The following is an 18,520-nucleotide window of genomic DNA, read 5'->3' as shown; positions in this document are numbered from 1 at the left end:
CACCCCCCCAATTCCCCATTTCACAACAGCCCTCGCTTACAGGCGCGTGACTTCCCCACCTCCGGGGGGCGGGGGGGGTGTGTGTGTGTCTAGGCGTCCTATATGCTCCTGATTGGTCACGCCTGGGCTCCAGGCCCCGCCTCCCGCCACCGCAGATTGGCCGATTGCTCTTCCCGACCGTCCCACTTCCGAGGGCCCGCGCGCTATAAAAGAAGCCGCCTTCGCCACAGACGTTTCCATTGCGCTCGGCGGTTCCCCGGATCTGTCTCTTGCTTCAACAGTGTTTGGACGGAACAGACCCAGGGTCGCCCTTTCCTCCAGCCTCCGACCACCCTCCAGCCTTCGGAGCCAGCCACTCATCTATCCACCCTCCAACCTTCGGAGTGAGGCACTCAGCTGTCCTCGGTCACCGGGACCAGCCAACACCATTTTTTGAGCCGAACTCCTTATTACCGATCAACCATGAGCTCCCAGATTCGTCAGAATTATTCCACCGAGGTGGAGGCCGCCGTCAACCGCCTGGTCAACATGCATCTGCGGGCCTCCTACACCTACCTCTCTCTGGTGAGGGTCCCCAGGACGCCCCCAGCCCAAGTTCCCCTCAGCGGCGCACCTCCGGCCCTCTGCGCACGCGCTGGCCTTCTTTGTCCTGTTGGATAGTCAGAAGGCGGAGTCCGCATGCCTGGCCTCGCCTCCTGCTAACCATTGTTCCCGCCATCTCTTCCCGCAGGGCTTCTATTTCGACCGCGACGATGTGGCTCTGGAGGGCGTGGGCCACTTTTTCCGCGAATTGGCCGAAGAGAAGCACGAGAGCGCCGAGCGTCTCTTGAAAATGCAAAACCAACGCGGCGGCCGCGCCCTCTTCCAGGACGTGCAGGTAAATAGTGTGTGGGCAGCGAACTACATCTCCCAACAGCCCCTGCACTAGAGGCCCCTTGACTGTAGCGGTTTAGGCACCGCGTTGGCTTCTTGGAGATTGAGTTCAGTCTTTTGTGGGTTATTACAGCTGGAGATCGAGGCGCACCCAGTTCTCCCAAGACGTGGCGGTCCAGAGCGCAGCGTGTAGTATCCTGGGACGTGTAGTTATAGGACACTGGGGAATGATAGATACAAACTCTTAGACGTTTTTTCCCGGTTAAGCCCTCTACTCTAGCAACTACTGGAAAATTAGTTTTTAGTCCTTTCCACAGTATGTGGCTAGTACTGAGCCGTTTCTGTTTTCGGTATAGAAGCCATCTCAAGATGAGTGGGGTAAAACTCAGGACGCTATGGAAGCCGCCATTAACATGGAGAAGAACCTGAACCAGGCCCTTCTGGATCTGCATGCCCTGGGTTGTGCCCGCGCAGACCCCCACGTAAGTATCTCCAGTCATGTCTATAAGACCTTCCCTGGAATGATGCTTACATACTAAGCATTGGCCTCATCTGATTGGGCAGATTTCCTTCTGAGCCTCCTTCCCCCATCTGTCACATTGTTAGATCTGTCCGTGGCAACATTTTCTCCTCTTTTATCACTCAGCTCTGCGACTTCTTGGAGAGCCACTTCCTAGATGAGGAGGTGAAACTCATCAAGAAGATGGGTGACCACCTGACCAACCTCCACAGGCTGGCTGGTCCCCAGGCTGGGCTGGGCGAGTATCTCTTCGAAAGGCTCACCCTCAAGCACGACTAGGAGCCTCCGGAGCCCAGTGGGCTTTGAGGAGCCCCTCTGGTGTTAGGGCTTCTACCTGAAGCCCCTCTCTGCAGCCACTAGGCAGCTTTTTAACCATCCTGGAGCCCTCTCCCAAGCCTTGGACCAAATGGAAATAATAAAGCTTTTTGCAGCGGCTAGTGGTTTTGTGTGTATCCTGGGAAAAAAGGTGGGATCTATTTTCACAAGCTGCCCTGGGCTGGCAGGGAGAGAGGAGTTTGGCGCTCTTTACTTCTAAGACATAATAACACCTGTGGGGTGTTGCAGTAGTGGGTTTTCTGCTTTGCCAGGCTGTTAACTGCCCCTCCTAAGATGGTAGAGTCCAGACTCCAGGGAGAGTCTAGTAAAACCTGGCGTTGCTAGCTGGAAGCAGACAGCTGTTAAGGAGCTCAGTAATTAGAAACCGGTTCACATGAGTTATGTTGCTAGGCACTTGCCAAGCTCTGGAAGTACTCTGTCTCAATTCTGGGAGGCTAAGTAGAAATGTGAGCTCCTTTATATAGGTAAGTCGAGACAAACTGTGTAAATTACCTATGGTAACCGGGAGGCACACCCAGGTCTGACCTCCAAAGGCTGCTTGTTACAGGTGTGGAATTCAAGGCACATAATAGGTAGAACCTGGCTAGTGGGTCTGAGCAGCTGAAGGCACATGGTGTGAAAGAGGTGCTGAGCTAGGGGTTCAGGGCTCAGCACAGACAGAAATGGGATGTGAAATTATCCAAATGGGAACTGAAGAAGCTTGAAGATGACTTAAGCAGCTGCTGGGTCCAAGCAATAAAACGATGTCAACTCTGACCCCCTACCCCATCCTATATTTGGTAGATGAATCTAAGAGGAAATGGCTGCTAGACAGCTGTTCTTTTGTCTGCTCAGCGCCATGCCCCTCCCGCTGGTAATTCTGGTGGGGGAGGGGACTCTTGGGTGTCACAAACACTGTGGCTAACAGAAAGATGATCACACATCCAAATTCAAACAATCAGAGCTCTCTACTCCCCTGAAAAGCGATTGATTCAGAGATGCACGTGTATCCTAGGGATGATTAGAACTGAAAGGAGAAAAAGATTTTTTTCCAAAAGTAGAGTCATCCAGGGGACAGTAGGGCCAAAGTCCAGAGGCCAGAGTCCTAGAAACATGCTCTAAGCCAGTGCTGTCCAATAGAACTTTTTGCAGTGATGGAAATGTTCTGTATCTGCGCTGTCCAGTAGGGTAGCCATGGGCCACATGTGGCCACAGTGGCTATTGAGCCCTTGCATATGGCTAGTGCTACTGAGGAATCTAAGAGCCTGAGCCAACTTTGCCACTTGCAAGTCGAGTCAAAAACAAGAGAGTTGCCTTCCTTTGAAATAACACTGGAATCCAGTGGCAATCCAAGTCTCTGAGACAGTAGAATGAGACAAGAGAACCGGGACTCAGCAGTGGGCAAGGGGAGGAATCAGAGGTGAAGAAGAGGGAGGGAAGAGGAGGGCGGGGCCAGGATTGAGGCCCACCAAGCCCTCCGGTCAGACTAGACCTGAGATTCTTAAATATAGATGTATTTTTTCATCTCTGGACACACTTCAATCACACCCCTTCTGCCCTCCCCCCTCCCAGTTGCAAACCAAGGGTAGCAGACACAGCACAGCACACGTGAGGGGCACCTCCCTTTCACCAAAGCCGGGGGGCAGGGCACAGCTTAGGGATGGAAGAGGCTCGAGGTAAATATGGAGGTTCTAGAATCCAGTGGGCTGAGTTCTAGACCAGAGGGAAGGGACCAGGATGCAGCAAAGTGGCGAGGTTCTAGATTTGGCAGCTGGGACCTAGAACCCAGTGGTTTCATGGTGGGTCTAAGCGGTTGGGGGTTATGTGTGCAGGTACTGGGGAAGACAGCCAGTTGTCCTCAGCAGAGGGATTCCCTGTAGGGCACAGGAGTTTGGAGATATGGGGAAGGAGAAGTAGGGTCTGGTCCAGAAAAGGCCAGAAAGGCATCTAGACCAAGACAGCTTGTTCTCCAGTAGGAATGAGAAGCCAAGTGGTTCTGCCCCCACTTGCTTGGCCAAAGTGCAGAGCAAGAAGGGAGCAGGGGTGGAGGGATCCTCCAGGCAGAGCCGGACACCCCAGGGAGGGCTAAATCAGAGTAAACACGAGTGCACTGGCCTGGAGCCCGAGTTCTGGAGTTAACCTGCATTAAGTCCCTGAAAGTGCCCCAGCTCTGGACTTGATTGTCTCATTAGCAGGGACTCCACGTGGTTTCCAGTGCTTGGTGGCCCCGGGCCAGGCCTGAGCATGGCAGGCTCTGTATGCTGTAAAATTAGCAAGCCGCAAGGGGCTCAAGGAGTCCCAGCACAGAAGGCAACAGAGCAGGTTTCTGAAAACCTCTGGCACCATGGCAGGATAATGGCAGATTCCTGGCCTCTGGGATGGCCTGGGGGACTCCAGGGCACAGATGATGCATTCTGGAACCCAAGAAAGGCACGTTGTGGATTCTGGAGTGTTTGGGATTCCGACAGAGGAGCTAGAGGGGCTGGAGTGTATGGCGGAGGGGGTAGGGCTGTGGACCCCACAGAGGGTTGGGGATCTGGAGTGGAGTTTAGGGACAGCGCCATTCTGCATCCACCCTCCAGATAAGGGAGGCAGGGTTGGCAGGGGAGTGCGGGGCAGGGGACTTAGTTGCGCTCCTCGCCCAGGGAGCTGGCGGGGCTGAGGGGCTCGCTGGGGGTGCTGACTGAGCTGGAGGGCGCTGTGTCCACCGAGCCGCGCTTGCTCCCGCCGGTTGAAGACGTGCAGGAGGCGCGGCGCGGCCACTCCGGGGCGCGGATATTGCGCCGGTCCTTGGCAGCCTCCTCGTCCTCGTCGTAGCGCTCGCCATCTTCATCGGGTGGTCCGTCCCGGGGCTCCTCCTCATCCTCGCTCTGGTGCGGGCTGGAGTGTCTCGACAGTGAGGGCGATGGTGGCACTGAGGCTGGCCGCGGGTAGCGGTAGCCCTGGGTCTGCGTACAGAGGTGTGGGCACAAACCGCATAGTGAGCAGAGGCCTCTACAGCCTGCCTGGGCGTCCAGCGTCCTTGAGGTCTTGCAACTAGAGGAAGGACACCCCACTTCACCCCACCCTTCTAGCTCCTGCTGGCCCCCTAGAAAGACCCCGGGTCCACTTACCGCTTCAGCCTCGTGGGGCTCGTAGGTGAAATGTTCTGGAAAGGCCTTGGCCAGTGCCATGTGGCGTGCGCACATGTAGTACTTGTTGGGGGGAAAGAAGAGTGGGCATCAGGGGTCAGGAGCCTGACCCCGCCCCCAGCAGGTTTGGAGGTGGGGTGAACCCTGGTTACACCTTTTATGCAGATGACACACCCTGCAGTGGTTTCCAGTTGGCCCCTCTGCCAATCATCCATCTTTCAGGCTCCACCCCTTATGTAGATAAGCAGAGCTGTGAATGGACAGTCTCTGAGCCACACCCCCTTAACAGGGGCGGGATTCTCCAGTCAGGTACCTCTTTGGCCGCACCCTTATGCAAATAGAGAACTTCCCACCTCGGTGGCCTTCCAGTCTGAAAGTTGATTCTTTTCTTAAAGGGACAGCAAGCGTTACAAATAGGAAGAGACCATGCCCTTTGCGCCAGCTTTCGAGGCACGGGGAATCAGAGACCCAGAGCCGTAAGTGACTGATTCACCAGCAGAGGACAGGGAGGGGAGTTATACCCGGCCTAGGTATTTCCAGTCCAGAAGGTCGGAGAGGCGCTCCGTGCGGTTCCGCTGGATAATGCGCTGCCGCCGGCTCTGCTGGCAGAAACTGTAGAGGAAGGAGGTGAGCTGCGAGCAAGAATCATCCAGGCCTCGGAAACGCCGGTCCAGAATGTAGATGCCTGTCGGGGCCAGGACGAGGTCTCAGAAAACAGACTGGGGAAACCTTCATTGTCTCTGGGACTCTGCGGACACCAGGACGCCTCCTCCCACTGGGACTCAGGAGTCCACCCCCTCCTCTCTTAGTGACCCAAGAGACCACGCCCCTCCTTCCCAGGATCCAAGAGTCCCGGCTCTCATTCCGGGCGCTGACCGTAAGCTGAGGGGTCTGCGATGTGTTCCTCCATGAAGCAGCCGAAACCAGAAAGGTTGGTGGAGACACTGGGGATACCCATAACCGTGCACTCAGCTGCGGGAAGGCGTGAGAAAGGTCCGCTTAGCTTGCCCCTCTTTATTGCCTTAAATCCCAGTGAAAGCCCCAATGGCGCCCTCTATTGGCGCCTTTAATAAGAGCCGGGCGCTGTGCTGCGCAAGTCAGGAACCAGACAAATTAGGCTGTGCATTAAAGTATGATAGTCCCTATTCCTTAGAGGGGAAGCTACTAGGCCCAGAAAAGGGAATTCATTTGCCCCAAGGCCTCAGGGTAAGGAAGAGTCCATAATTGGGTAATAAGGATGCTAATTTATTGAGCACGGTACTCTGGGCCAATGTCCACCATTTTAATTTATCCTCATGACCTATAAGACACCTTTTTGTGCCAGACTGCACTGTTTTGGTTGTCATAGCTTTATAGTCTGTTTTGACAAGAGGTAAGACAAGGTCTCTCATTATTACTATCACTGTGTACAGAGCACCTACTACACCTCGTTTACTCCCTTAAATAACGCTGAGAAATGCTTCAAGGAGTTTATTATAATTTTTATATAAGTGTTTCTAAAAACGTCTGTAAGCTGCAAAAGTAGGCACTACATATAACAAGGCTTATGGGAAAAATAGGGTTGGAGCTGGTCACACAAAACCTATGCACCATTTTAACCGGGGATGAAACTGGCAAATTTCCTAATCATCACACAAGCATAGTTTAAAAGACTTGTCAAATTACTCATCATTTAAGAAATATTACAGCAAGTGTGGTATTTATTTTGCCTTAAAAACATATGAAAGTAGCTTGATCGTTAGTGAACCGTGCATTTAGCTGTTGTTGTTTTGGGGAACTAAACAGTAGCAAATTGGGAGAAATCATGTGTGAACTCTGACATCAGCCCTCTAGTTACTCACATGAGCTACTGTGTCACAAAAACACAGGAACAGACTGTCTCCATTGTTTCTGTTTTGCAAAGGAGGAGTTTGGAGCTCAGGGAGGGCCAGTCCCTTGTCCTGGGATCACTCCAGACGCTGAACTCACCTGGTGTGTAGCCCCAAGGCTCATAGTAGGAGGGGAAGACCCCAAGGTGGCAGCCACGGACAAACTCCTCGTAGTCCACAGGGAGCAGGGGGCTCGTGGAGGAGAGGAACTCCGGGTGAAAAATAACCTGGCAGTGGAAAACAAGGGCTCAGCCCGAGCACCTTATTTAGCTACTCCCTGGGGATCCCAGAGAGGATGAAAAAGTTGTCTAAAGCCACACAAGACAGTGTCAGGACAAAGATTGGAATCCAAGTCTGTCTGCCTCAGAAGTAAAGGTTCTTTCTAAACATTGCAATCCTTTGATATACCAGGGGAGATGGGGAATGTGAGGCTCAGGCTCCACCCCCCATATCACAGCCCTCCCCAGAACCACCACCCCCAACCATGCCCAACCCACCCTGGCCAGTGCCCTCACCTTGACCCTGTCGGCACTACTATTGAAGAGGCCAATTCGGCGGATGGTGGTCAAAATAGGATCTGAGGAGTCATCCAGCATATTGTGGGTGCACACAGGAGGGAAAGACTGCCGCTGTAGGGGCCACAAGTGGGGTGGGGGGGGGGGTCAGGGAAGGGACAGAGGACTCCCTACTTCCCCATGAGCCATGCTCATCCTGGGGATCTAAGGAGACAATTCCCATCAGGTTGTGGAGCAACAAACCCAAGAGATTACCAGGAGTTGTAGATTTCCTACTTGGCTCTATCTGTAAAGGTTTTCTTTTCCCTTTAAGCACCATAAGCCGAAAAGAAACTACAATCCCAGCTGTCTTAGAGGCAGAGCCAGTGTTAACATCCCTCACAGACTAGAGGGAGCTGTAGCTATCTTGTTCTGTACTCTGGGCTCTCATCAAAGAAACCCAAAGGGACCGTAACTCCCAGCAGTTGATGGGGGCTGTGCCTTTCAGGGGCTGCTTGCCGGAAGTTATAGTTTTCTTATGAAAATCCTGGATCTCTTTCTCTCCAAGTTCCTTTTACTCTCCATCCTGTATTCTCTCCACCTCCACCCTCAAAAGAGGCCCAAAGAAACCACAATTCCCAAGAGCCACTGGAAGAAGACAGAGCTAGTGGGATAGCAGTCCCAGGGGCTGCTGGGATATATAGTTCTTTGCAGCTGTCCCATCATTCCTCTCATTAAAAGATCTACTCATCTTCAGTTTACTGACTCCAGGAGCCCAGGAAACTACAACTCCCAGCAGCCCCATAGCAGAAACATCCTCAGTGAGGCCGACTGCCTTAGGAACTACTGGAAATTATAGTTTGGACAAAAACAATTCACACCTTGTTTGTGCAACTTGGCTGTCTTGGTTTCCATTCCCCAGGATTGGGGGAAATCACCAACCCTGACCACAGGTACCAAAAACCCTTGACTCCAGAGAATAAAAGAACTCTAATTCCCAGAGGTTTCTGGGGCCAGGGAAGAGTCAAGGTAGCAGAAAGCCCTGGGGGCTGCTGGGAGTTGTAGTTCTCATTTTGTGACTGCCAATTTTCTCTAAGGTTTCCCACCCATCTAATTAACCCCAGGTATCTAAAGAAGCTACAACTCCCAGGGGTATTTGGAGACTAAGACACAACCAGTGGGATAAGAAACAGTAGCTGCTGAAAGTTTTCAATGTTCTTCAGTGAATAACTGCTGTTTTTTGTTGTTGTTATTATGGTTGTTTTTTCTTCTTCTTTGATCGCACCATGCGGCACGTGGGATCTTAGGTCCCAACCAGGGATCGAACCTGCACCCCCTGTATTTGAAGCACAGAGTCTTAACCACTGGACTGCCAGGGAAGTCCCGAAATAATTTTTTTAGCTGACCTGGCTCTATCCCTAGAGGCCCAACAAAACTACCACTCCCAGCAGTCTCTGGGGGAAGAGGTGGAGGTAGCTTGCAGCAAGGCCCAGGGTTAGCTGGGAGTTGCAGTTCTCCTTTTGTGGCTATCTTGACTTTAGTTTAAGGTCCTTCCACCTTTTGTTCATGGATCCCCAAGGACTCAAAGAAACTACAACTCCCAGCAGCCTCTGTGGCAGAAAAAGCTGTGGGAAAGCAGGCTGCCCTAAAGGCTTCTGGGAATTGAAGTTCTACCAGTCAGCTCACACACACCCTTCTGACTTCAGAATTGATTCCTTGAATAAGGGCTGCCAACAAAGCAGAACTCCCACCCATCTCTGGGGTCAGAGCTAACACGGCAAGCTGCCTCCAGGGCTGCTGGGAATTGCCATCTTTCGACTCAGGAGTCCAGACCATACCTGCGTGGCAAAGATGGCTCTTTTCATCATAGTGAAGTCCTCCTTGTCCAGCATCTTGTTCATGTCTGGGAGGCTCCCCCTGTAAGGCGAGCAGGGGGATGCATCTGGGAATGGGTGATGAGAGGGTTTAGAGCCCAGGAGGATGCAGGGCTGAGGGCGGGACACTCACACCAGCAAGGATTCATAAAGCTTCCTCCCAAACTTCTCCTTCACTGTGTTGGCCGTATCCCTGGAAGGAGCAGAGCGACAACATCACTTATAGACCAGCTGCCATTTATTGTTAGGCTTCTGGGGCAGCTGGGAAGTTGAGGTCTGAGCAGAGAAACTCTGGGAATTTCTGGCTGGAAGATGGGGACTCGGGGAATAGGCCCTGGAAGGCTCGGATCCCTTGTGCTTTGCATCAGCTCTGCGGCCAAGGACAGGTGGCCTTCCCTCTCTGACTTCAATGCCTCATCTGTCAGATGGGGATAAAAATAGAAGCACCCTCAAAGGTTTGCAGTGAGAATTCGATGAGGTCATGACAAAAAGTGCACAGTGCCCATCGCACAGTGAGCCTTCCAAAAATGTCAGCTATTATTAGGACTTGGGCTAGTCCTGGTAGTCGTGATGCTGAGCCCCATTTTATAAAAAGGGAAAATTACATTCTGAGAGAGGAAAATGTATGGACACAAGTAAAGCTAGCAAAGAGTGCCACCCTACAACTTCATTAACATTCCTCTGTTCATGGTCCTCTCGTAGCTCTGGCCTCATTTTCTACCCCATCTCCCTAGGGTACTCTGCTTCAGCCCCGCTGGCTTCCTTGCTGTTTCTCAAACATACCTCAGGGCCTTTGCACTTGCCATTCCCTCTGCCTGAAATGCTGTTCCCCAGATACACACAGGGCTTCCTCCCTCGTTTCCTCTCTTGGTCTCTACTTGCTGGCACTTACTCAGTGTGGCCTGTCCTGACAACCCTGTCTTATATTCCAGTCCTGCTTTTTTTTGCCAGAGCACTTTCTATAGAACTTTCTAGAATGTGAACACAATGAGGGCAGGGATTTTATCTTTCTGCCTCACAGCTGTGTTCCCAGTGCCTAGAACAGCACCTTGCACACAGTAGGAGCTCAAGAAATAGCTGATGGCTAATGAGTGTTTTTCACAGATGAGGAAACTGAGACTTGAAAACGGGGAGTGGTTTGCCTAAAGTCACAAAGCCAGAGCAGGACAGGGGCATGAGCGGGATCTCGCCAGCTTGATACCAGAGCCCTGGTCATGCTGTCACACTTGTCCTGCCTGCGACTGCGACTTCGTACTGCCCCCGAGTTGCAGGCATCTGGAGCAAGTAACTTTGCTGGGAATCAGGTGGGGGATGGGTTGATCATGTCACAGATGACAAAACTGAGACTCCAGGAGAAACAGGGGACCCAAAGCACACAGCTGGGAGTGGGAGCGGCAGGGATGCCGGGCCGAGGGCTGCTGACCAAAGCTGCTTGCGCACGGCTTGGCCCTTAAGGGTTTCCACGTTGAAATTGTTGGTCCGAGCTGGCATGATGAAGAAGGCAACCACTGTCTGCTCGCTGCCATTCACCTGGGGCAGAGGAAAGGGAGGGTGTGTGTGTGTGTGTGCGTGCGTGTGAGTGTGTGAGGATCACATGGGAGAAGGCTGAGAACACCCACCCTTTTCCACCCCCCAAGACCACGAGGACCCTGCCATGCCCCTTACTGTCAAGGAGAATTACAGGACAGAGCTACCATTCCCACGGGGACTCTGATCTTCTTTCTGGGTCCCTACACTCCTGTTTTACACATAGGTTTCCCTGCCCCCACCTCCCCAGGTCTCCGTTCTCCCCAGTCATGTACTGATTTTCTCATCCTCCTTGTCCCCTTGCAGCCCAGGCCTTACTCTGAGCAGATAGTTGAGCCGGGCCAAGGCCTCCAGGAAGACATCAGCCCCCTTGTTGGAGAATTCGTAGCGGCCAGCGATAAAGAAGTACAAGGTCTTGTCCAAGTTGAAGTCCAGGTGCCTAAAGAAGCCACAAGACAGGGTGAAGCCAAGACCCTCACCCACTAGCCCCAGCCTTGAAACTACAAACCCCAGAAGCCACAGGGTCAAAGAACATCTTAGGACAGAGGCATCATGGGAACTCCTGGGAATTGTTCTTTTCTCCTTAGATGGGGATTTCCTTAAATACTCAGCCATTGTTCTGGTGCTCAAGAACTCAAGAGGCTGAGCCCTCAGCTGTCCCCTCTGTTGGCCCCAGGAGTCTGGGTTCCCAACCACCATCTCTCTCAAGAACTAGGTATCTGGCCTACATACCCATAAAAATGGCCCCGCACAAACTCCTGGATTCGAGCCTTGCTCTGAGCATGGAGGTTCTGGAACTCATGCATGGCAGAGAATTTCTTCACATTCAGTCCATTGGGGGTCACGATATCTGGGATTGGGGGAGAAGGTCCCACATTTCATTTCTTCATTTCTTCGTTCAGATCAATGTGGCTGAATGAATAAATGAAGGAAAGACCCCTTTCCTTTCACAATGTCTTTGTTTCGATAGCTCCCCAGTGAGCTCCTGTGGTGACCCAGCTGCCCTGCCACTCAGATACTTTCTTGCCCAATATTGCATGCTTATATTCACAAGCCTGACTACAACTCCCATCAGCCCCTGTGAATGGCTAACCAGACAGGGAACAGAGCAACATCGGGGCTTCTGGGAGTTGTAGCTCTTTTGTTTCCCCTATGCCACCCTGAGCTGGGGGAATGAGTCAATGTCCCCATCCTGCTTCTCTATTTTCAAGCCTCTTTTAGGGCCCCAACCATTTCCTATTCTCATAGAAATTAAAGCATATCAGTGAAAAACTATAACCTCCATCAGCTCCTGGGGCAAAATTCCAGGAATATAAGGAGCTGGACAGCCAAAGGTCTTCTGGGAGTTATAGTTCTCACCTTATACCCATTGAGAATGGATGCTATAGTTTGGGAAGAATAACTGGTTCCAACACTGCTTTTCTCAAAAACAAAATCCAAGGAACCTCCTTCCTCTTTCAGAAGACCAATATCTACATTAGCCAGTAAAAGAATTTTACCATTTCTGAAATTAAAGAAACTACACTTCCCATTAGCCTCTAGGGCATGCAGCCAGGCAGCCTCATATTCAGGTCACCAACCTAGGGCATTCTAGGAGTTGTAGTTCTCTGCTCTTTACAGCAAAAACATTGGAACAAGCCTTGGCATAGACTACCCCGTTTATGTCTACGGACCCAGGCCTATTTCCTACCTGGTTTCCTTTTGAGTAGGTGCTGAGCCTCAATGGCGGTAATCTGGGACACAGTAGTGAAGACATGAGCGCAGTGGGCTGCCGCCCGCTCCATGCAGTAGCGGTGATAGATTTGCCTGTCACCTGCTTCCTTGTCCACGTTGAACTGGGTAGGGAGGGAGGGCAATCAGCTTAGAAGAACTGGGGAGAAGACAGGCGGTCCAGACTCCAGGGTCTTAGGGGAGACTGGGCCTTGAAGCTGGACTCCTGGGCCTGAGGGTGGAGGGCTTGGGGACTTGGATTCCTGGGTCCTGGGGGAAGAGAGAACTTGATCCCCTTGGGCTTCGCAGACAGCCTCGGGCTGTCCTGAAATACTGGCAACCCCCATCTGCCACGCTCCCAGCTCACATTCTCCAGGTTGTTGTAGAAGTCCACGGCACCGGCACACAGGTATCGCCCCAGCAGCGTGGCGTGGGTCGTGAAGATGGTAGCCACGGGCAGCCGCCGGGCACGGCACAGGCAGAGCCCAATGCCCGCCAACCACTCATGGAAGTGTGCAACCACATGTGGTTTCTCCTCGCTCTGGGCCAGGAACTGTGGGGCAATAGGGATAGGGCCACTGTGTCTCCATGTGTATTGTGAAGACAACCAGCAATCCCCAACGTGGATGAGGAAGCAGGGGAGAAGTCAATCTATCCCCACAACTGCACAGAGTGGGTGGTGACCCATTGCAATACCCATGGGACAAGGAGCTCTAAATCCTTAAGGCAGCCAGACTAGCTGACCTCATTCCCAGAGGTTGATGGGAGCTGTGTTTTTTTGACCAACCTTCTAAGTCCCAGAAGGGCTGAATTGGAAAGACCAAAGTTTTAGTGTTCCCAAGTCCTGAACACAATTCCTGGACACCTTTTATGTCAATCAAGAGTAGACCTGGGGGGCTTCCCTGGTGGCACAGTGGTTGAGAATCTGCCTGCCAATGCAGGGGACACGGGTTCGAGCCCTGGTCTGGGAAGATCCCACATGCCGCGGAGCAACTGGGCCCGCGAGCCACAATTACTGAGCCTGCGCGTCTGGAGCCTGTGCTCCGCAACAAGAGAGGCCGCAAAAAAAAAAAAAAAAAAAAAAAAGAGAGGCCGCGACAGTGAGAGGCCCGCGCACCGCAATGAAGAGTGGCCCCTGCTCGCCGCAACTAGAGAAAGCCCTCGCACAGAAACGAAGACCCAACATAGCCAAAAATAAATAAATAAATAATAATAATAATTTAAAAAGAGTAGACCCGTACCGGATACTGGTTGAAGGACTACAACTCCCAGAATGCCCTAGGAGCAGCCAATTCATAAACTGTCCCAGGGTATGGGAAACAAAGTTTCTTGAGCCTTTTAAAACTTAAGAAAGGGCCCAGGGGCTTCCCTCGTGGCGCAGTGGTTGAGAGTCTGCCTGCTAATGCAGGGAACACGGGTTCGAGCCCTGGTCTGGGAAGATCCCACATGCCGCGGAGCAGCTGGGCCCGTGAGCCACAATTGCTGAGCCTGCGTGTCTGGAGCCTGTGCTCCGCAACGGGAGAGGCCGCGATAGTGAGAGGCCCGCGCACAGCGATGAAGAGTGGCCCCCACTTGCCACAGCTAGGGAAAGCCCTCGCACGGAAACGAAGACCCAACATAGCCATAAATTTAAAATAAATAAATAAAAAAAAATAAAAATAAAAAAAAAAAGAAAAAAAGAAAGGGCCCGAATTGGGGTTCGGGTTCTCAGGCTGAGGAGTCCCAAACATCCGGGGACCCACCTGAGAGCCAAGTCCTGCCCATATTAGAGAACTACTACAACTCCCAGAACTCCCTGGGGGTGAGCCCTCCCGTCAAGCCAGCCTCCCCAAGAGCTAATGGCTTAGAATTCCTATATTTGGAAGACTGGAGTAAATGACGCTGGGGTTGGGAGACTGGGTCTCTGAGGAAAGAAGAATCTTGGCCCCTGGATGTCCATATTGCCAGAGATCAGAGTTAATCCTCGGTTTAAAGGACTACAACTCCCAGAATGCTCTGGGAGACACTAGCCACCCTCTGGCCTCGGATGGCCATTGTAATTTGGGGCCTGGGGTCGAAAGGATTGACAAGGGGATTGGCAGTGGGGCCTACCTCACCCAGGAACCAGGTGGTGAGGAAGCCAAAAAGGACGGCGTCGTTGCCTTCCCTGTCGTACCAGGGCACCCCGATGTTGCACGTGTCCCATAGCTCCCCCTTCCAGCGCTCCAGGGCCCAGGCTGAGGCCCCCACGTCGAGGAGCACCACCAGGGGGCCCCCCTCGATCAGCCAGCGCCCGAAATACACCTGCAGGGGGACACAGGGAGGCTTAGGGTTTTGGCCACCTGTCTCTGGGCCCAGCAACTGCGTTTCTCCCATCCCCAGGGAGACGTCTGGGCTCATGGCCTCGGTGCTTCTACCTTCTGTTTCTGTATCTGCTGCTAATTTCTCACCTGCTGCCTTCTCAATTTGCCATTAGTTATTCCCACCACAATTTTTTCCCATCTCGGCTGCAGCATCTCCCTATCCCTTGCTTAGTTTCTCTAACAGTTGCCTCTCTTCTCTACTTATAAACCCACATTGCACATGTCCTGTCTCTGTGCCCCCACTGCCTTATTTTTCCACCCTGCTAATCATTTCTCCAGTCCGCTGCCTTGCTTCTGTGTTCGCTGCCACATTTCTCTCACCAACCATAATGCTGCTTTCTCCCATTATCTTTCCTTTCTGCCGCTCACTCCTTGTACTGGCTCCTTCTTCTTCCACTCGCTCCCTTGTTTCTGATCCTTTCGCCATGTATTTGTCACCTGCTTCCTCTTTCCTCTGCCCATAGGCCCATCTTGTACTTCGCAGCCTCATTTCTAACACTGCCCACCCACTTTCCATGCACGGAGGCTACATTTTTCTACCCACTGCCGTGTTTCTAAGCCTTGTGGTCGCATTTCTGGCCCTGCCACGTTTCATTGATCTGTTGCTTTCCTCCTGAGACCGTGGCCCAGATTCTGGGTCTGCTGCCACAGCTCTATGCAGCCGACAAGCCGTCCTACTCCTCCCCAACCTGGCTTTTCCCGGCTTTGGGAGCCTGACCCCCTATGCTCCTCCCCCTCCCAGCTGTTGTCTGCCCTTTTGCTGGGGGGGCTATTCTTAGGCCCCCAGCACATGGACAGCAGCTGCCATGGGGGAGGGACTGGGCTGCCCTAGGGTTCCTTAGGGACACAGTCCCGTCTAACTGGACTCCAGACCCCACCCCAAATCAGAGGCTGTGAATGAATGAAGGCAGCATTGTACCTCTCCCTCCCAGACCCCGATGTCTGTACCTCAGCCCTGCTGCCTTATGGCCCTCTCCCTGGGGGACAGCCACCTCTCTGTCCTCATCCTTCAATCCTCATTGGGTGCCTGGGGCTCTCCCCTCCTCTTTTTTTATTTTCCCCCTCCTCCTTTTAATTCCTGGCTGCGCATCCAAAACTCTGTCCCCTGGGTTTGCCTGCCTACCTCTAATCTCTTCCTCAATACTCCATCGTCCTCTCTCCTTCGAGATCCTTCTCTCTAAAACATCAGGCTACCTCTTTTCTGTATCTGGACTCTGTCTGTCTCCCTACTGCTCTAACCACTGGGGCCACCATCACTTTTTGGAACACTCAGCCTTTCTCCATCTGGCTTTCTCCTTTGCCTGCCTGGCCACCTCACTCTGCACGTGTGGCTGCTTTCAGTAATAATGATGATGATAATAATAACCACGACGATAACAGCTCACAGACAGTACTAACTGCATGCCAGGACCTGGGCTGAAGACTTTTTATGAACTATTTCATACTCCCCGGAAGCCTATAAGGCGGATGCTATTAGCATGTTCATTCGCCAAGGTCACAAGGCAGGAAGCAGAGAAGGCGAATTTGAACTTCAGGCTCCAGAACTCCTGCTCTGGCCTCCTGCCTCACCCCCAAGCCCACCTCCCCTGGGTTTTGTCTGGCTGTCCATCTAGCTCTTTTCCTTTCTCTGGATCTGAGGATCTCGGCCTCTTGGGACCATCTTTCAGTCTGTCTCATACCTGCTGTCTTAGAGCTGGGGGTTCACCCACTCACTTCACGGGGTCCTGCATCTGTCTGAGTGTCTGTCAGATGTCTGCCCGGGAAAGTGCTGGGCCATCCTGAGTTTCTGTCCATGCCTCCCTCTCTCCCTGGGGCTGTCCATCCCCTGCTCCTTCTCTTTCTGCTGCCCCCACCCTGCCCTCGGCTGGGCCATGTCCCACCTTGCAGCCCTTGCTGTTCATGGAGTCCAGCGTCCTCTTCAGGGCTGGGGTCGGGGGCTCGAGCAGTTCCACCTGGGTCCTCACGCCCTGCTCCGTGTACGGTCCCACCAGGTAGTAGTTGTCGCCCCACTCATCCCCTGTCACCTTCGCCTTCGTCTGCAGCACCGTGTAGATGCCACCCACTGTGGGCCCAAGTGCGTGAGGGCAGGCCCCAGCAGAGGTCCACAGATCTGGGGCCTGGGGCAGGGTCGGGGTGGGGGGCGGCTGCGGGAGCCCCAGACCTCTGGCTCGGAGGGAAAAGGGGCCTGGGAGCCTACACTTCAGAGTCAGAGGAAGGAGGGGAGAGGGTGGTGATGGACGATACTCTTGGGACTATGGGAGAAGGGGGCTGGGGTCGGGACTTGAAGGGAGGAGGTGCTGAGTCTGAGAGAAGGGGCAGGGGGCCTAGGCTTCTAGGTGTGAGGGAATTAGGGGCTGGGGCTGAGGAGGACAGAAGCTGACAAGGGTTATTAGGGCCTAGCTTCTTGAGTTCCCAGCTTACAGGAGCTGGATTTAAATTCCCAGTCAGGCTCCAGGACACAGTAAGGGAGAATCCCTCTTCATGGCCTCATTTAGGGTCTCGGAGTTGCCCAAAAGAAGCCAGAGCTGTAATTCCTCACCCCCCAGGGATTCTGCCGACCTGTCCCTCAGTTCCCTCTCCCCACATGGGGACACAGGCATGCAGGGTCCTGCCCCTCCCATGACTCCATTCCAGACCCAGAAGTCTGGGCCTCCAGCCTCCTTACCTCCTGAAGCCTGGGCCCTGGAGATCCATGTCTCCATGTTCACAGACCTCCCCTTTTTCTCCCAAGACTCAGCAAAGCAAAATCCCAGCTCCCTTTCTTCTGTGGAGCTAGACTGCCTAGCTCTTGGGATTCCAGCCCCAGCCTTCTCCAAACCCAGAACCTCAGGCCCTTTGGAGCCCGGAACCCAGAAATCCAGGCCCCCAGCCACTCCCATCCCAGGGCCCAGGCCCTGACCAGCTTAGGACTTCCCAGCCTTTCCCCATTCCTGCGCGCATGTGTCTGAGGCTACAGGCTCCTCTACTCCTAAGAACCCAGAGCTCAGGCCCTCAGAACCCAGGCATCCAGGCCCTAACTCTCTCTCACCCTAGAATCTAAGAATTAGGGTCTCCAGCCTCTTCACAACTTTACTCTCAAATGACCAGTTCCCCCAAATTCTCCCACCACGATTCATGCATCGTTATCTCCAAGTGGGCTCTCTCCCAAATCCGGAGTTACATCCCAAGACCCTTCCCCCTAGGGCCACAGTTCGGAAGTGCAAAACCCCTCCCCCCAACTCCTTCCCTATTGAGGACCCAGGTCTCTGGTCTTTTTTCATTTTAGCCCCCTCACCCCTAGGACCCAGGACCTGGGTTTCCAACCTCCTTTCATCTTAGGCGACTCATCCCCTCCCTCCAGGGCCCAGGAGACAAACTCCAGTCCCTCCCCAAGGACACAGGAGTCACAGGCTCCTTGCCCAGGACCCAAGAGTCATGCCATGCAGCCTCGTTCCTCTGTTACTCTACAGTTCCGGGCCCCCACCCCCGACTGCCCTTCTCGTCCGGGTCCCTCCGCCCGGCGTGCTCACCCTTGTTGGCCACCTCCCAGGCCACCTCAAAGAGCACTGTGTTCTCCAGGTCGAATTCATCCTCCCAATCCTCCAGTCCTGGCAGTGAGGACACGGACAAAGTGCGGTTTAGAGGCATGGCCGACGCGGTTAGAGGGCTCCGGGGGCCACAGGTGGGGGCCCCAGAGGTGTCTGAGGAATGCACTGGGCAGGGCGCTGGGCCAGGTAGTTGGTGCCCGACGGGAAGCTTGCACCACCCTCGGCTTCCTATTGCACGACCGCACTCCCGCCTAGAGCGCTCGGACCGGGGCCGGAGGCGGCCGCAGCGTCACTGAGCCCAGTGGGGGTTCCTGCAGTGAAACCTTGCGGCCACCAGAA

The 18,520-nt window shown here is 53.5% G+C and overlaps 2 protein-coding genes across 5 annotated transcripts; one reads left to right on the top strand and one right to left on the bottom strand.

Annotated features, from left to right (window-relative positions):
* The first annotated feature begins 327 nt into the window (after positions 1–327).
* On the top strand, positions 328–11,555 carry FTL (ferritin light chain). Of its 3 annotated transcripts, XR_009499087.1 has the most exons (5): positions 328–564; positions 731–877; positions 1,230–1,355; positions 5,235–5,770; positions 10,909–11,555. XR_009499087.1 is itself a non-coding variant. In XM_059905174.1 (4 exons), the coding sequence occupies exons 1-4, from the start codon at positions 463–465 to the stop codon at positions 5,325–5,327; spliced, it is 468 nt and encodes a 155-aa protein (XP_059761157.1). In that variant the 5' UTR covers positions 328–462; the 3' UTR covers positions 5,328–8,453. The 3 variants fall into 3 exon arrangements, 2 of the variants coding, with proteins under 2 accessions (XP_059761157.1, XP_059761156.1); XM_059905174.1 differs by lacking the exon at positions 10,909–11,555 and having other exon boundaries at positions 5,235–8,453; XM_059905173.1 differs by lacking the exons at positions 5,235–5,770; positions 10,909–11,555 and adding an exon at positions 1,520–1,830.
* GYS1 (glycogen synthase 1) lies at positions 2,169–18,485 on the bottom strand. Of its 2 annotated transcripts, XM_059905171.1 has the most exons (16): positions 18,164–18,485; positions 16,535–16,716; positions 14,404–14,595; positions 12,680–12,865; positions 12,293–12,437; positions 11,335–11,452; positions 10,921–11,041; positions 10,499–10,605; positions 9,209–9,268; positions 9,040–9,118; positions 7,223–7,336; positions 6,808–6,934; positions 5,716–5,811; positions 5,361–5,524; positions 4,822–4,902; positions 2,169–4,656 (listed from the first exon to the last, which is right to left on the bottom strand). In XM_059905171.1, exons 1-16 carry the CDS (start codon positions 18,279–18,281, stop codon positions 4,333–4,335), a joined length of 2,214 nt encoding a protein of 737 aa, XP_059761154.1. In that variant the 5' UTR covers positions 18,282–18,485; the 3' UTR covers positions 2,169–4,332. The 2 variants fall into 2 exon arrangements, with proteins under 2 accessions (XP_059761154.1, XP_059761155.1); XM_059905172.1 differs by lacking the exon at positions 16,535–16,716 and having other exon boundaries at positions 18,164–18,223.
* Between the last annotated feature and the right edge of the window lie 35 nt (positions 18,486–18,520).

This window comes from Balaenoptera ricei, chromosome 19 (genome assembly GCF_028023285.1).
Source record: "Balaenoptera ricei isolate mBalRic1 chromosome 19, mBalRic1.hap2, whole genome shotgun sequence".
NCBI classification, from domain to species: domain Eukaryota; kingdom Metazoa; phylum Chordata; class Mammalia; order Artiodactyla; family Balaenopteridae; genus Balaenoptera; species Balaenoptera ricei.
The sequence above is the reverse complement of the archived record's forward strand: the minus strand, read 5'-3'. Positions and strand labels throughout refer to the sequence as shown.

Coding starts and splice junctions, on each gene's coding strand:
- FTL (XM_059905173.1), top strand. CDS start 463: ATGAGCTCCCAGATTCGTCAGAATTATTCCACCGAGGTGGAGGCCGCC. Junction 878..1,229: donor CCCTCTTCCAGGACGTGCAG/GTAAATAGTGTG, acceptor TTTTCGGTATAG/AAGCCATCTCAAGATGAGTG. Junction 1,356..1,519: donor GTGCCCGCGCAGACCCCCAC/GTAAGTATCTCC, acceptor TTTATCACTCAG/CTCTGCGACTTCTTGGAGAG.
- GYS1 (XM_059905171.1), bottom strand. CDS start 18,281: ATGCCTCTAAACCGCACTTTGTCCGTGTCCTCACTGCCAGGACTGGAG. Junction 12,866..14,403: donor CCACCTGGTTCCTGGGTGAG/GTAGGCCCCACT, acceptor ATTGCCCCACAG/TTCCTGGCCCAGAGCGAGGA. Junction 9,119..9,208: donor CTTTATGAATCCTTGCTGGT/GTGAGTGTCCCG, acceptor CTCGCCTTACAG/GGGGAGCCTCCCAGACATGA.